At 41.3% G+C, this 18,274-nt stretch overlaps 1 protein-coding gene across 1 annotated transcript in view; it reads left to right on the top strand.

The window, feature by feature from the left end:
• The first annotated feature begins 2,806 nt into the window (after positions 1-2,806).
• Positions 2,807-18,274, top strand: part of ASB4 (ankyrin repeat and SOCS box containing 4) — a 38,509-nt gene continuing 23,041 nt past the window's right edge. The window contains exons 1-3 of the mRNA XM_075589134.1: positions 2,807-3,094; positions 6,925-7,224; positions 8,469-8,959. Of these exons, the coding sequence (XP_075445249.1) occupies positions 2,905-3,094; positions 6,925-7,224; positions 8,469-8,959 (981 nt within the window). The 5' untranslated portion in view covers positions 2,807-2,904. The remainder of the gene's footprint in view (positions 3,095-6,924; positions 7,225-8,468; positions 8,960-18,274) is intronic.

Genomic DNA, 18,274 nt, shown 5'->3' with positions numbered 1-18,274 from the left:
GAGGGCACCACTATTAGGGTGTTATTATTGTATTTAGCCAAATCACCTACAACTGCTTATTGAGCAGCGTGTGGGAGGCCAGTGCCTCGTTTTTCAAGGTATATAATCTCCCAGTATGGTCCTGTATTTTCACTATTCACTTTACTTGCAGACATGTAACTATCCTCACTGGTATTTACCAGTTTTAACTGCACTAGGTTATATAAGCAAATGCTTGGATATATTAACCCCTTCTGGGGTAATTTCACATAACATTAGTTTGCATTTAGCGTAGGGACCTGCTATAGAGACTTACCTTGACGTAGTTAGCAGGCTTGGCATTATTTGATCAAAGGATGTAAACAAAAGTCTCCTTTATCTTATAGATTTTTACACCATATATATTGTCATGGTGGACCAGTACTTATTAATACTTTTATATTTTTGGGATTCTCGATTGAACACAATAAGGAGGGCAAAATAAATTGTCATTTATTTCCTTAATAGACAAACACATGCAAACCTCAGAATACACTTAATACAACACTTACTGGGATGGGGAAACAAAATAAATTGTCCTTTGCACGAAAGCTGCAGAAATAAAATCTCTGGCTTAAAGTTCTTGTGGCTAGGTGGCAAGTTACCAACCTAATAACTCGGCCATATGAAGAAAGTTTGTTCTTGTTCGTTAGAATTCACCAGGGCTAACGAATTCCTGAATTAGGGATGAATCATTAGTTAGAATGTTGTTAACCCCTTGCTTCCTGGAACCGCTACCGCTGTTCTCGAACGGAATCCCGTGCAAAGCTTGGATATGTCATGAATCACACAGGGGTTAGCTCGGCAGGCAGTTTTATAGGTTTCACAGACCTATCTCTAACATGCATGCCCAATCCCCTCCGTGGGAATATTTAACCCACCAATCTCCGATTTGCCCGAAATGTTCAGAACGGGCAATAAAAAGAGCTTTCCGGTTTGCAAAGCGCATGTGTCAGCCTGACACCTATGCGGTTTAATATACCGGGGGTCTACCCTCAACTTGGTGATCCCCATTCTAGGGCTTGGTCCCAAGGTGCCAATGGCTCCTGCTGAGTACCGTGGTCTAGCACTCAGCAACTTCCCGGCCATTTTTACACTTGGAATCTCTGAGGCTTTTCAACCATGCACTTCACTAGACTCAGAGTCTCCCACTTAGGAGGGTCTCTTTGAAGTGTAGGGAGGAAAATACCCTCAGCTCATTCACCCGTAGCATATTTACATACTAAAGGATTTTCCCAGGCTTACCGAAAAAACTGTTCCTGCCTGTACATTTTTAAAACTCACAGTATTTTACACTTTATTAAAACAGTATGTTCTGGGGGTGTCACTACTGTAAATTTGTAAAATATGTGTGTGTGGTTGGCTTCTTTACTTGGACTTGCACTCCAAAAATTGGAGTGATAGCTGTTTCCGTTCGCAAGTTAACCCGCTTAATTAAAGGCTCTCTTGTGGGATTCTAAGTTCACCTAGTTCTCACATCAATTGACCGACTTTCCACGTCAATAGACTTTCCCTCTTTCAAGTTACGCAAGCTAACAAGGTACGGATACATTCTGTCGAAAAACCACTTCAGATCTAACCGCAAGCCACTTATTATTAAAACATATATATATATATATATATATATATATATATATATATATACACATACATACACAATACGATGTATTACTGAAAGGTAGGGGTAATGGCGGGCTTAACCTTTATTCAAAGCAGCCAAATCTACCCCTATCGGCACATCCATTATATAGGGGTAAATTCTATATAGTTCTAAGAGGCCATATAGGCCGTTTTCAGATGAAAATCCCAATAAACTTCAATGGGAAAGTCTGGCCACTCAGAATATGTAGAATGTACCCCTTAGTACAGTAGTACTGCCGATTGAGGTGGGGGAGGGGGGGTTATTTGGTACATGGAATCGTCTTTTTTTTTAAATATATTATTATTTTCATGCCTTGTACAGAGATTATTTCTATTCAATGATATGCTGTCGTAGTCTGGAAGAGTCGATTGTAAACTTCTGTGTATTTGCATTTGATCACCTAATAATGGCTGCCTCTTATTCCATTATTTTCTTTCAATAGATATTTTGATCCCCACCTCCTTTGAATGTTTTTGTGTTTATAAAAGAGCTATACCTCAAGTTTGCAAGGGATCAGTCATTGTCCAAATTAGTTTGCACGATGAAAGCTTACACCTATAATTAAGGAGATTTTATTATTCAAATATTTGGTGTGCAGTTTCATGAAGAAGTAACAAAATACTGTACCTTTGCGCTCCAATTATGCTTTGTTAAGTAAACACCGGTTTCACAATATGTCTATATGACGTTAAAAATGTTAGTGTGCTTAGTTCTTTTATTCAATATAGGGTTGCAAAGTTAAAAAAATATATAGGTTCTCAGGAAGGAATTTTTTTTGTCACATTGTACAAAATAATACTTAAAATAATATGACCAAACTCCTTTTATTTATTTTTTGCTTGTACCGTATAACCTAGTTCTTGAAATATTGTATATTTGAGGAACATGGGTATCACAACTGCTTTTTTACTAGTATTCTGTATGCAGTTTGAAATCCAACCCCACAGAAAATTCATAAGAAATCGTGGAATGTTTTTTTTTTACCCCCCGAAAAATACCATTGCGTTTACGATCTTGTTTTTGCAGATTAATATACCTGACAATGCATTTACATCTAAAATTAGCGCTTCCAAGTTTGAAAGTGCACATGTATAAATAGAAGTGATGAGCATGACGTACGTAGTGATAAAATTACCCGAGCTCGGTGCTACATGTATCTTATTCTTTGGCTCTGCAGGGATAGCAGGTCAGGAAACTTGTGAATGTAAATTGCTGCCTTAAGTCGACACTGAAAGACAGCAAACATGGACAAGGACGAGGGAAGGAGGTGTACTCGCTCAGTGTCCAACCAGTTGCTCAAAGAAAGCTTTCTTCATGCTCTGAAATCAAATGACTTTGTAACATTGGAAAAAATGCTAATTGAGGAGCAAATACAGGTGGATACTGTGTTTGAAGTGGAAGACGAAAACTTAATTCTGGCGTCCTACAAGCCAGGTACGATCAGCGTGGCATTTCAGCTAAAATGTTGGGAACGTCCCTAAATCATGAATCTGGAGCCCCATCTGGGCACTTTAAGTCTATGTCTATAAGGCATTTATGTATGTATGTATGTAGTGCATGTATGTAATGTATGTACTGTACGTGTGTATGTACTGTATGTATGTACTGTATGTACAGTATGTATCAAGGGAAGTTTGATACTAAATCAATGTGTCTCAGTACTTTCACCTTTGATGACATGCTGTGTCACCTTGTGGGTATAGTCAATGAGTTAGGGAAGTGTTAATAAACCATAATGGATAAATTAAATGTATTAAATTGTGCATTACATGCTCTCGTTTTACCCCCCTATTCTAAACAATTAAACTTTTGCCAGATCTGCACAGGCATAAATATCACTTTATACATTTGATACAACCACAAGCAGAAAAATATATATAAAAAACGTGCTGATTTTTGTTTGTTTTTTAATAATTCAAGGCTACGATAATCAGATTAGAAAATCTATAATACGCTTGAGTCAGATGTTCTCAAAACAATAGATTAAGATTGGACAATTGGGATATAGTAGTTGCTGACATTTTCCACCAGCTTGTGCAGCGTTAGGCTAAGATTATAGTCGCCGCACGTGACATCGCGCACGAAACATGCACTAGGCTGGAGGTGACAGGGAGGCGTGGCGGAGGGGTGGCCGTGACATCACGTGAGCGGTTCACCTTCATTGGCTGAACCGCTCACGTGATGCGGCCATCGTGCGAAAAAAAGAAATTCAATTGTATTTTCAAAAATCGCGAGCGCGGTCTCACTTGGTCGCGCGCTCTATGGCCTGCCTCATAGATGTACGGCATTTTGTTCATGGTACGCGTGGCCACTAAAATCGCGGCCTAAGTACTTGATGAACTTCAGATCACTTCTGACTGAGGGGTGTGGCGGGGGGGTGCGGCCATGACGTCATGCAGCTGTTCACCCTCATTGGCTGAACCGCCGCCGTGACGTGGCCAATGCTCGGCCGCCACGCATTTTTGTCTTTTGGCCAAGGCAGTCTCGCATCGCGGCTTGTGCGCACACACACACACATGCTGACTGGGACCTGTCCCATAGAGGGCTGTGCCTTGTGTGTGGTGCGCACGCTGTAGCGTGCACCGCAGCAGCCACTTGGGACCTAGCCTTAGAACCCATCCTTCAACAACTCCTAATGTACTGTAGTGGGTCATTAGTTGTAAGTTGGCTGCTCCTAGTTATAACAACTCCTACAAGTATCTGATGTGGTAATGATTATGGAACAAGATTGTCTGTCAGCACAACTCATGAAAACTGACAATGCTATATGTGTATGATATGTTAAAGCTGCAGTTCAGTCAATATGCTGCATGTGTGTTTTTTAATAAATCAGTTCTGTAGTAAGAAAAAATACTTTTAGCATTTTCTGTTTTAAAAAAAACAACTTTGAAAGACCAATTTTCTTGTATTCTATTTTAACAGCCATTTGCTAAGGCATTGCCCCTCCATGTCCTGTCACAAGCCCTGGCACACCCCTTTGTCAGCCCTGCCCTCCCTCTAGCACATGTCAGTGCAGGATTGCTCATGAATATTCATGAGCTTCCACTGACAGACAAGCAGAATATAAACAGATCCCTTCACTAATTATGTCACCAAATTTCGACCTATCAATACATGGAGAACAAATTGACCTGCAGCTATACAGTTTTTTATGTAATTAGAGATTGCACACATAAAACTATTGAAGTAAAAAAAAAAAAAAAAAAAAAAAAGACTGAACTGCAGCTTTAAAGCAGAAGTTCTCAACCCCAGTCCTCAGGACACCACAACAGTTCAGGTTTTAGGGATATCCCAGCTTCAGCACAGGGGGCTCAATCAGTGGACCAGTCTCTGGCTGATCCATTGATTGAGCCCCTGTGCTGCAGCAGGGAGCCACTGATTGAGCCACCTGTGCTGAAGCAGGGATATCCTGAACAGCTGACCTGTTGGGGGTCTTGAAGACTGGAGTTGTGAACCCCTGCCTTAAGGTAATTCTATAACCAATAAAGAAGTGAAAGTGAAAGAAAGGAAGGAAGAAGAATAGAAAAAAGAAAGAGAGAAAGGGAAAAAGGAAGAGAGAAAGGAAGAAAGTAAAAAGGGAAAGAAAGAGAGAAATAAATAAATAGATAAATAAAGTGTGGGGGGGGGGTGAATGGAGATGGGAGAGGATAGCAGAAGAATGGGAGGTGAAAATAGTAAGAACAATATTCTGGGAGATGGGGGGATAGCATTAGAAAGACATGAAGGGGGGGACTTAGCAGAGAAGGACACAGACAGGACAAAGGCACAGAAGAGGGGGAAATAGGGAAGTGGGAAAAGGGTAGAAATAGAGAAAAAACTGAGAGAGAGTAGGGCAGAAGGATAGGGGAAAAGAGGGATATAGGGTGTTTTTAAGAAAGAGAAGGAAGGAGGAAAAGGAAGGCCTGCTGGGCTGTAGCTCTGAATGGCCCCTTTGAAGGGGGCTGGAAGGCCGGCGGATTAGAGTACCAGAGAGTGGAAGATCTTGCTGCAGTGAATGACCAAGGCTTTAACCTGCAGCTTTATCGGCTTTAACCTGCTCATATGACATGTACTGTAACTAACAGGTGTACACACAGGAGAGGCTGAGATGGTAAGAGAATGTGCACGTTATATATGGGCATCATGTAACGCAACACTAGCTCTTCCTATTGACACTCCCCAAATTCCAAACTGGCACACTCAGCGCAATAGTTGGAGCAAATATCTTGATAATTGATGCAAAATTACAAAATTTGCATACATTTTGCTCCAAATTGGCCATAATACATTGCCCCCACCATGTGTCACTTTTTGCCTTTATTATGGATCCCTTTAAGCTTATGCCTCTTGTCTTACACAGCTTTAACAGCAAAGCCTGGGTGAAAGAAGTGCACAGCCAAAAAAACCTACTCACAGACAGCTACAGTAATTCAATGATTGGATCTCATCACTGTGAGCATGGTCACTGCTCTTGCATTGTGAAGCTGGTGGTGGCTACAAAACAGATACACAAACCATTTATCACGAGTTTAAAAAAAAAAAATGACAAAAACCCTTCACGTACAACGTACCGCAATGATCATATCTCTCAGACAGATCCCCGAACCTGCCTTACCCCATAATCACACAGTACTTCAATTGCAGCCAGGGATTCTGGGTAATGACATGCAAATGAGCACTCACGCTGTGTCACATTTTGCTTCGTTTCCACTTTAAAATGAATCTCCTTAAACTTATGACAAAATGACAATGCAAAGCTAAAAAAATAAAGAGCCTTGTACATAGAAGTTTTTTTTCAGACACAACACAATGCCCTGCATCTCACAGTCTAATTGTTAGTGTCAGAAGGATATGAAGATAAAGAGACTTGCCAAAGGCCACCACGACCTCACACTGGAATTGAAGGCAAGTTGAACTTCTTCAAAAGCAGTGGTGTTACATTTAGACTACTCTCCTTTTGTATATACAGTACCTACAGTAGGATAGTACTGTGCTCTGGAATCTTTACTTTACAAGCACACATTCCTCACTAGAAGAAATTAAATATAAAACATATACAGATGTAGCAAGAGTTGTTTCCCCCATTAACACGCCAGGAGATTATGGATAACGTGTTTCTTGCATGGCTTTTGGCGAGAAATACGGTATGGCTCTTGGAGTCGCACCAAAAAATTGTATTATCCATTTCCTTCTCTAATGCGTTATCGGGTGCAAGGACAGCTGCTATTTCTGCAGGAGAAAGGGTTTTGATTTTGTTTTTACTAAAATACATTTGATTCCTTCAGGTTATTGGTTACCTACTTATAAATTAACATCATCATGGGCGACAGGATTGCACATTACAGTTATGATGGGATATCTGGAAAGTCTCTCGGTGTTGCTGGAGCACCATGCTTCTATCAACAGTAGACCCAACGGAAAGACTTCTTTACATGTTGCTTGTGAAGTGGCCAATGTGGATTGTGCCAAGATCCTTATAAATCATGGTGCAAAACTGAATTGCTTTTCCGTAAGTGGGCTTGCACCCTTGCACTACTGTACAACTAAAGAAGCTATGAAGTGTGCCAAAGAGTTGATATGGAATGGTAAGTTATCCATTATCATACAATTATATAAAATGTAATGAATTCATGATGGGTTAGAGCTTCAACACTCAGAAAATCACAACATACTGTAACATAGCCATAAATAAGTATATGTTTAAAGGTTTAATGTCCTACCTTTGCCTGCACCATTTGCTCCACACAGTCCTAACTATTCTCTACTGCCTTCCCACACCAGTCACAATAGATGGCCCTTCCTTCCCCACTACACACCAATCACCCAACTCCAACATTTCTAGTAGCATGTCATTTTGAAGTATGTAAGCACGGCCACAAAAAGTCTACTTTGTCTCAGTTTGTCCTGCTTCACTGATGTACCTCTCACTGTACAGTACTGTACATAACCCTAAACATAATTATTTTGGAAATCTCTATTCAACAATGTTATACTACAGTATATACTGCACCGACACACTTTATTCGAGCAAATACCCAGTATGTACCTGGCAGATACCTGGAATGCGCCGCTCCTCACCTCTGACAAGCCCCGTTGCGTTTGCCTTCCCAGCCTGGGTTCATGCCTGGCTGACGGGCGGCTGATCTGTTAAATGATAATGATTAGGATTTAATAGGCTGCAATGCTTCACGTGTCTACCAGATGGCATAAATTCATGAATTGTAATGCAGTATATATATATATACTGTGCAGTATTGCAGCCAGCGGGAATAAAATGCTTCAATCCCTGCCTGGAAAATACCTCAATGCACTCGGGCAGAAAACAGTCACAAACCTCAATACACCCGGGTATACCCGAATTCGTGGGACTAGCCGAGCTCGAATAAAGTGTGTCGCCAGTGTATTCTTAAGGTACAGTATAATTTGGTGATACCCACTTGCTTTCACTATTACAGTACAACCATCCATTCATCTAGTTGCTACCAAACTGAATGTATTGTATTTTACTATTTAAGTTTGCTCTATATACTACTTTGCCTTAGACAGATATTAATAATATTGTCTATCCATACAGTAGGTGTTTTTCGTGAAGTAATTTCTTCTTTTATATTGCACATAAAATGTAAGAGGGACAGCATGTGTGGAAATACAGCAGGTGTGGAAATGCACTAATGTAAGAAGCTGAAGTAGCAGGACTAGTTTATCACCCAAAGCCTCTTTTGAACCTGAAGCAATGTTGACACAGATTTAATCAAATAGTTCCTCATAATCAAGAAGCTTTACATTTCACATTGCACATTATTAGATTGTTCTTTCTTGTCTTTTGCAGGAGCAAATGTAAACTTAAACACCAACAATCAAGTGGAAGAAACGCCCCTGCACACTGCTGCCCGTGTTGGAATACCTGAGCTTGTAGCCTTCTATGTTAATCATGGGGCAATAGTGGACAGCGTCAATGCCAATATGGAAACTCCACTGGCAACTGCTGCTTACTGGGCACTTAATATAAAGGAACAGGTGTATAGCACAAAACATCACCTTATTTGTAGAATGCTACTTGATTATAATGCTGAAGTGAATTCTCGTGATGAAGATCTTAAATCACCACTCCATAAGGCAGCATGGAACTGTGATCATGTGTTAATACATATGATGCTAGAAGCTGGAGCTGAGGCCAATGTCATGGATGTTAATGGATGCGCGCCCCAGCAATATGTTTTAAAAGTTACTTCTGTACGTCCGGCGGCCCAGCCAGCAATCTGCTACCAGTTACTATTAAATCATGGAGCAGCGAGGATTTATCCTCCACAGTTTCACAAGGTGAGATGTATTTACACATAGAATCTTTGTCATTGGCTGCAAAATGACACTGTTTGTTCACCCTTGGAGCTGAATAAACAATACAACAAATACACTATCTATGTACAGTATATCAGTCTCTCTGTGGGTGGGTTTACTGGCTATGCATCTTAACCCTGGCTGTGCTCAAAGCTGTGACAATGCAGCAAGCTTAAGCCTATAAGGGAACCATGTTAAATGGTTTTGAAGCAAAAGGTGGCACTGTGTGCTCATTTGCGTGTCATTTACCAGAATCCCCTGCTGCAGTGGAAGTGCTGTGTGCTGGGTGATAATGGTGAAAGGCGAGGTTGCACACCTGCCTAAGACATGCAAACGAGCATACAGTAATATTTCCATTTGCTATATGCTTTGCTGTGGAGCGTTTTTGTCACTTTTTTTACCCACCATAACTTAACTAAGTATGGTAAACCCTATCCCTTGCTTCGTTTTTTGCATAGGCAGTATAACCAACCCCACACTGAAGAGACCCATTCAATAAACAGGGTTTATTCTGGCTGAGCCAACAGAAAGAATACAGTACAGAAACTCAGTCACAACTCACCAAGACAAGGGGTTATGGGGGACCTCAAGTTCACTATATCCGTGGTGCTGCTAGAGCGTGCTTACCCAGGATGCCTCCATGATCCGTTCATCTCAGGATATCCCAGCAACTTGGGATCACTGCTCGGGTCACAGTTCGTATTTCCAGTTAGGCTCTACTCAGGACCGAGAGCTGATACATGGCCGTAGGATGGCCCAAGCAGTGTGGCCTCAGGGAGAGGGAAATATGAACTGACCAATAAGTAACAAACCGGCCAAGGCTAGTACCCAGGCATTGCTCCCTGGTTTTAGTTCCACACCTCCAGCAGAGTGATACTATGAGGTTTGGCAAAATCTGTTCTGAGTTTTCATATTCCGGTTCAGGATTTTGCTCTTGCTCGCTCTCTGTGGCTGGATCGTCTATTTTTGCTCCTGGCAACTTCCTTTAAAAGGACAGCCCTGTTAGCAGGAACTTGCCGAGCAAAGTTTCAGTTCATGCTGAGTACATGCATCTCGCTTTCCTATTGTCTTCACGTTACCAGATCCCGCTCACGTACCTCAACTAAACTTTGATGTCAGCCTGCCTCAACCTCTGCATCCACACCAACTACACAACTCTGCTGCCAGCCCTGACCTTCGGCTTAGGACTCACTACTCTATCAGGACTCTGTCCCTCAGCTTAGGTTGGTTATTTCACCTTCCTACCTCAGCCCTGCGGTTCCGTTTCCTGCTTGAGATGAGCATCGTTTCATTTTGCTCGGCCCAAACATGGACCCCGCTGAGGTAGGACAAGCTGTTACCCTGCAAGGACAGTACTTGGGGGAACATGAGCAACGCCTCGCCCTACACGATCAACAATTGGCATGGATGTGTGAAGCTGTGCAGGACTTAGTTACCCACATTGGCACCCATCAGCTGGACTTGAAGGTTGCAGATGTGGTTCCAATACTGCTTCCGTTATCTCCAGTGATCAGAGAACCTCGGATCCCGACTCCTCTACGGTATGGTGGGGACCCTATGGCATGCAGGAGACTCCTTAATCAATGCTCTATCCAATTTGAATTACAACTATGCCTGTTCACCACGCACTGAGTCCGGGTGGCCTACATTGTTTCTCTTCTCACTGATGAGGCACTGGCCTAGGCCTCTCTGCTCTGGAGGGATTCACCCCTGATCAGTGATTCCCCTGCCTTCATTCGTGTCTTCAAGTTGGTGTTTGACGCTCCTGGACGAGTATCTTCATCATCAGCTTCACTCCAGCGGATTCGCCAGGGAACTCGCACGGTAGGCTAATACGCCAATACGCCTACAAACCCTGGTTCTGTCATTCTGCTTAGCCAACATCCCCAAGAATGTCTAAACGTGCATGGAGTCCGTTAAATATGCTGTCATTTTCCTGTAACGTAATGTAAGCCAGATTCTATTGATCATTTTGGCCATACTTGGTACATGACCCCTCCAAGAAGCAGCTATGGTACACCTGGTGGCCGCCAAGATATGTAGAGTGAGCTTGCACTCATAGTATTGCAAGTTCAATGGAGGCTCATTTAATATGGCTGACCATGGGCTTCAATATAATATTTAGGACTATATATATTAGATTAGCAATTTGAATCCATAGTCCTGCTATCATCAAGCAACCACGATATTTATGACACCAAGCAACCACGATATTTATGACATTGACCCTCTCTGCCTGCATCTCCAGAAACAATTTGAGGAGACACTCTTGTACATTTTATGCAATCTGCCTGGGGTTAAATGCCAACGATATAGCACCTTATATGAATTTTCTTTTATATTATTGTTTAGAATATAGAGGATGTCACTTCCCATACATTCTCCCAGGTGGAAAGGTCCTGAGGTTCCCCCAGATCCTCAACCCATTGTCTCATGTATGTTTAATCCTGCTCTGGTATAGGTGGGACAGTCGTCTGATATATTGTGGTTATCAGACCTTTTTCCAGTAGATTTGAAAGACATCACCTCAAATATAGTATTGTTATTAGTCAGGTGTTTAGTTGTTTATGTTGTGACAAAATGTCTTAGTTACATGTATCTGAAGAACTCCGAATTAGGTATCAGATGCATCTCCTGCATTTGAGGGTAAGTTTTAACCTGATTACCAGGTCTTTAACTCTGGTTAGACCCTGCGTTATCCACATTGACAGTTTTAAGATTCTCAAGCTGGTTGAAACATTGGCTTATTAAATAATGACTGCATGGTGGAGTTGAGGGACTTCAGGCCACATTTTAAACTAATTGTGTTCCATACCTGTAGGGAGTGTCAGGTTGAAGGGAGTAGGGTGTCACCTGCATAATGGGGGATTTTAATTGTTTGCATAATGGGGGATTTTAATTATCCAGACATAGACTGGGGCAATGAGATTAGCGTTACAACAAAAGGAAACAGGTTTTTGGGGGTGCTTAAAGACAATTATATGACCCAAATTATTGAGGAACCAACCAGGAGAGGGGCAGTTCTGGATTTGGTTATATCAAACAATGTAGAAGTAATAACAAATATTCAAGTCCTGGAACATTTGGGTAACAGTGATCATAACATGGTCTCATTTGAAATAAATGATCAAAAAACAGATTACTTGGGTTCAACAAAGACTTTAAACTTTAGAAAGGCAGATTTTAATAAACTGAAGTCTAATCTAGTAGTAATACACTGGGATTATGTTTTTGCAGGGAAAAATGTAGAAGATAAATGGGCAGTTTTTAAAACATTGTTAGAAAAGCACACTTATCAGTGTATACCCTTGGGTAATAAGTATAAAAGAAATAAGTCAAAACCAATGTGGCTAAATAAACAGGTAGGGGAGGAAATGGACAAGAAGAGGAAGGCATTTAGATTCTTTAAGTCAGAAGGGACAGAGACATCGTATCAGAATTATAAGGAATGTAACAAAAATTGCAAAAGGGCAATCAAATGAGCAAAAATGGATAATGAAAAAAGGATTGCAATAGAAAGTAAGGTCAACCCTAAAAAGTTCTTTAAGTACCTTAATAACAAAAAAATGAGAAAAGAAAATATAGGACCCTTTCAGTGTGAGATGGGTAGGCAGATTATTGGAGATAAGGAAAAAGCTGAGGTATTAAACAAATTCTTTGCCTCTGTGTTTACCAGGGAAGAATCAAGTTCAATAGTAGTGCCGCAGGAGGAAGCCACAACCTCCATATTAATGAACAATTGGTTAACTGAGGAAGAAGTTCATAAACGACTTGAAAAAATTTAAGTAAATAAGGCACCTGGCCCCGATGGCATACATCCAAGAGTTCTCAAGGAGTTAAGCTCAGTATTAGCAAAACCATTATATTTAATATTCAAGGACTCCATTTCCACAGGCTCAGTACCACAAGATTGGCATAAAGCAGATGTGGTGCCTATATTTAAAAGGGGAGCTAGATCACAACCGGGAAATTACAGACCTGTAAGCCTGACTTTAATAGTAGGGAAACTACTTAAAGGTTTAATACGGGATAATATTCAGGAATACCAAATGGAAAACAAAATTATTAGTAATAGTCAGCATGGATTTATGAAGGATAGATCTTGCCAAACTAACCGTACTTGTTTCTTTGAGGAGGTAAGTAGGAATTTAGACCAGGGTAATGCAGTTGATGTGGTCTACTTAGATTTTGCAAAGGCGTTTGATACGGTTTCACACAAGAGGTTGGTGTACAAAATAAAGAAAATTGGACTCAGTAATAATATATGCACCTGGATTGAAAACTGGTTAAAGGACAGACAACAGAGGGTTGTCATAATTGGAACTTTTTCAGGTTGGGCTAAAGTCGTGAGTGGAGAACCTCAGGGATTGGTACTGGGACCCCTGCTTTTTAACTTGTTTATTAATGACCTTGAGGTTGGGATCGAGAGAAAAGTCTCCATCTTTGCTGATGATACTAAATTGTGTAAGGTAATAGAATCAGAGCAGGATGTAATTTCTCTTCAGAAGGACTTGGAGAGACTGGAAACGTGGGCAGGTAAATGGCAGATGTGGTTTAATACAGATAAATGTAAGGTTATGCATTTGGGATGCAAGAATAAAAAAGCGACTTACAAATTAAATGGAGATATTTTGGGGGAATCCTTGATGGAGAAGGATTTAGGAGTGCTTGTAGACAGCAGGCTTAGCAATAGTGCCCAATGTCATGCAGTAGCTGCAAAGGCAAACAAGATCTTATCTTGCATCAAACGGGCAATGGATGGAAGGGAAGTAAACATAATTATGCCCCTTTACAAAGCATTAGTAAGACCACACCTTGAATATGGAGTACAATTTTGGGCACCAATCCTAAGAAAATACATTATGGAACTAGAGAGAGTGCAGAGAAGAGACACCAAATTAATAAAGGGGATGGACATTCTATCTTATGAGGAGAGGCTAGCTAAATTAGATTTATTTACATTAGAAAAGAGGCGTCTAAGAGGGGAAATGATAACTATATACAAATATATTCAGGGAAAATACAAGGAGCTTTCAAAAGAACTATTCATCCCACGGGCAGTACAAAGGACTCAGTGCCATCCCTTAAGGTTGGAGGAAAGGAAATTTCACCAGCAACAAAGGAAAGTGTTCTCTACAGTAAGGGCAGTTAAAATGTGGAATTCATTACCCATGGAGACTGTGATGGCAGATACAATAGATTTGTTCAAAAAAAGGTTGAACATCTTTTTAGATGGGAAAGGTATACAGGGATATACCAAATAAGTATACATGGGAAGGATGTTGATCCAGGGATTAATCCGTTTGCCAATTCTTGGAGTCAGGAAGGAATTAATTTTTCCCCTTAATGGGGTTTTTGTTTGCCTTCCTCTGGATCAATAAGTATAGATATAGGATAAAGTATCTGTTGTCTAAATTTAGCATAGGTTGAACTTGATGGACCTACGTCTTTTTTCAACCTCATCTACTATGTAACTATGTAACCTGTCTCTCCATGAGCTTTGGGTATCCAGAGGAAAGTCTTATTGATTTATTAGACAATTAGATTGTAAGCTCTTTGGAGCAGGGACTCCCTTTCCTAAATGTTACTTTTATGTCTGAGCACTTCTTCCATTTGTATTATTTATATCTTATTGTTATATGATTGTAACTATTACTGGTGTGAAGCGCTATGTACATTAATGGCGCTATATATATAAAGACATTCATTCATTCATTTAAAACAAGAATCTTATATTTTGAACCACCTTATAAAATTGGGTACAACATGCCATAGCACCAGTTGAGCCATCTGGGCCACCTTGCTGTAGGATTTTATATGTGGTACTGCTAGGCCTCCCTCTTGCTTTGATCTTATTAGGATATTGAGATTGATACTCAGTTTTTTGTTATTCCATATGAATCTGGTAAAACAACTCTGTAGATCAGTTATATCTATTTTGATGTGGCATCGGAAGAGTCTTGAGATTGAGTACTTTGACCATGATTAGAGGGTTTTTTTTAGTTTCTCGTTGTCACGATAGCTTATGACAGGTTGTAATTTATACCAAAATATATATAACTGGGTTGAACTGGTACGAGACTTAGATATGATAAAATATAATTTATTCCTTGATAAAGGTGAACACACAAGATATACAAATAACAGGCAAAATATAGACACTTACTTAAAGTTTAGGACAAGAAAGCCATCAGGATACAGGATGGGCCATTTCTTCCATAATTCAGTTGACATCACAGCAAGACAGGCAGGTCATGAAGACACATGCATGAAGACATGAAGACCTCTGGCATGAAGACAATAGCCATAGGCTGAGCCTGGTTCTTATACCATTATTTCCCATTGAACACAACCTAAACCCAGCCCCTCTCATAAATCAGTGGTGAGGTTGACATTTTTCCTCAGAGTAAAACTCCTCCCACCCAAGGACGTTTAAAAACTGTTTTTCCTATCTAAATAACTTCATAACTTCAGTTCAGTAGTACTTACTGGCACGCGAGATTGTTAATACATTCCGGCACGCATGACGCTCCCAATGAGACTAAATATTACCGTGTAATACTAAAATTAAGAGAGATATTAATATCTGGCTCTTAGTACTGGCTAAACGCCATGTGTCTGTATTCATTATATCTCAGTCCCCCGGTTACACATATGTAACTTTTAGCATGTTCAGCCGAGGACATCTCATAATATTCTTATATTTAATAAGGTCACTCATTCTGATCTCTCATTGGGTAACCGCACCCCTGGCCCCCATCAATAAATCTCTTTGAAGCAGATTTTGGCTTCCATTGAAGTGTGAAGTATCACACTTAAAAAACATTCAGTTTCTTGGTTCCTGCCTCCAACATAAACAATTAGGGCAGTTACCTTTTGGTCACTGGTGCTATGTTTCACACCCAATGCCCCAGACCTCCTGTCCTAGCTGTCTCCCAGCAATATTCCCTTGGCCTGCAAATTAGGTATTAACATACTGTGCACCAAAACCCCCATCTGTACTTTTCACACCCAACTTCAATCAAGCCCTTTGAAGCCCAGATATTTCTGAAAAGATACCACGCATCCTAATGTATTTTCCTAAACTATAGCTCATTAACCCCTTAATCCCCAGTGTGTGGTGCAGACAATGGCCCAGAAACAATACATTTTTACAGGGGAATAACCAGTTAGATGGCTGAAAAATGGAGCATGAAAAGGCGGGAAAAGGGAACAAAGGGCTATAATCACTAAATAACATTAACCCCTTCCCTCCCGCATCAACCCTAGTGTATGTGTGCGTGCCAACACCAGGATAACACCATACAGTTACACAGGGGAATAAGCATTTGGATATTGAAGCAAGGTAAAAACACATTACTGGACCTCAGTCCAGTTAGCCCCCTTGCTTCCCTGATGAGAGTAGAGGGTGGCCAAATGGGGTTGTAACCCCTTTAATCCCGGGCCAAATCCTCCCCATCGTCACACTCGTACAAGGACGAAAGTTTGCCTGATAGAGCTGGTGGTATGTATTTGTTATTTCAACACCTACGTATGCTAGACTATTTTTTTTCATTCGAAATCGAAGTTGAGAGACAGTACTGTAGTTTAGTTAGTTCCGCTGGCATATTTATATTGAGAGCCTCCAACTTGCTATTATTTGGACTAAAACAGAAGACTAAACAGGTTTGGTAGTGATGTCATAGCTGTATTTATGGTGAGTAGAATGTCATCAGCAAAAAGACTAATTTGTATTCCTTCATTCTCACCTTCATACTGGCTATATTTGGGTTAAGCCTAATGCCCATGGCCAAGGGCTCAATTGCCAAGGTGAATAGGAGGGGTGAGAGAGGGCAGCCCTGCCTTGTACCATTTTTTATTGGCACTACACCAGACGTACACTAGCCTGCATTGTGTATTAGTGCTTCTGGTGATACATAGAGACACCGCACTCAACTGAGAAAATATCCTATAAAGCCAAAGGCCTGCAATGTTATGAACACGTATGACCAGTCTACCCTGCGGCATGTCCTGATGGTTTAAAACACTCCGTATGTATGTCTTTTTAAACCTTGATAAAGTGCCTCAGCGTTAAACGTGTAGGTGTGGGCTACTAGCCTGTATCGTACCATGATCCAATAAATTTAAAATTTTTACAACTTTGGGATATGCATCTCTCTTTTCACTATTTAGTCCATACATTGGTAGTGCTCCGCTTTTCTCCCCTTTTTTTATACCCTGTCAAATGATTTTTATAGGTCTAGGGTTAGTAATATTGAAGGTATCTTGCTGGGTTATGCTATATGCAGGGCCACTGACAGGGGGGACAGAAGGGACATGTGTCCCGGGCCCAGTGACTGAGGGGGGCTTGGCGGCCAGCGCTGAAAGTCTGGCCAGGCCTGGGTGCTGCTTGCAGCCGGGCCCCGGCTTTTCCATCAGATGCAGGCCTGTTCCTCACTACGTGTCCCACATCGAGCTTCCAACCTCTGGCGGCGCGTGACGGGCCCCCCTGACATCAGCGCGCCCTAAGTAAGCTGGGCCTCAGCTTCCAGTGTGTGCTGACTTTGGAAGATCGACGTGGGACAGAATGAGGAGGCCTGCAGCTGATGGAGAGCCAGGGCCCGGCCGGGACCAGCAGCCGGGCCTGGCCTGACTATCCCCAAGGTAAGTCTACTTTTGTATATATGTATTGGGGGGTGGGGGTCTTTTTATATGTATTGGGGGAGAGTAGGAGTCTTTTTATATGTATTGGGGGGGAGTGTTTTTTAATATATGTATTGGGGTGTGGGGGTCTTTTTATATGTGTTGGGGGAGTGGGGGTCTTTTTATATGTTTTAGACGGATTGGGGGGGGTCTTTTTTTATGTATTGGGGGAGTGGGGGGGCTTTTTATATGTATTGGGGGAGTGGGGGTCTTATTATATGTATTGGGGAGGAGAGGGGGTATTTTTATATGTATTGGGAGAGAGTGGGGGTATTTTTATATGTATTGGGAGAGAGTGGGGGTCCGTGTATATGTATTGGGGGGGAGTGGGGGTCTTTTATATGTTTTGGGGGAGTGGGGGTCTTTTATATGTATTGGGGTGTGTGGGTCTTTTTATATGTATTGAGCGGGGGTCGGGGCCTTTTTATATGTATTGGGTGGGAGTGGGGGTCTATGTATATGTATTGGGGGAGTGGGTGGCTTTTTAATATGTATTGGTCTTTGTCATATGGAATGGGGGGGTGGGGTTCTTTTGAAAATGGAATGGGGAGGATTGGTATGTATTTTGTGGTGGGGGATTGAGTGAGAGGGGGTAATTGATCGAAGGTGGGGTCG

This window comes from Ascaphus truei, chromosome 2 (assembly GCF_040206685.1).
Source record: "Ascaphus truei isolate aAscTru1 chromosome 2, aAscTru1.hap1, whole genome shotgun sequence".
Taxonomy (NCBI): domain Eukaryota; kingdom Metazoa; phylum Chordata; class Amphibia; order Anura; family Ascaphidae; genus Ascaphus; species Ascaphus truei.
This window is presented reverse-complemented; position numbering and strand designations above follow the sequence as displayed.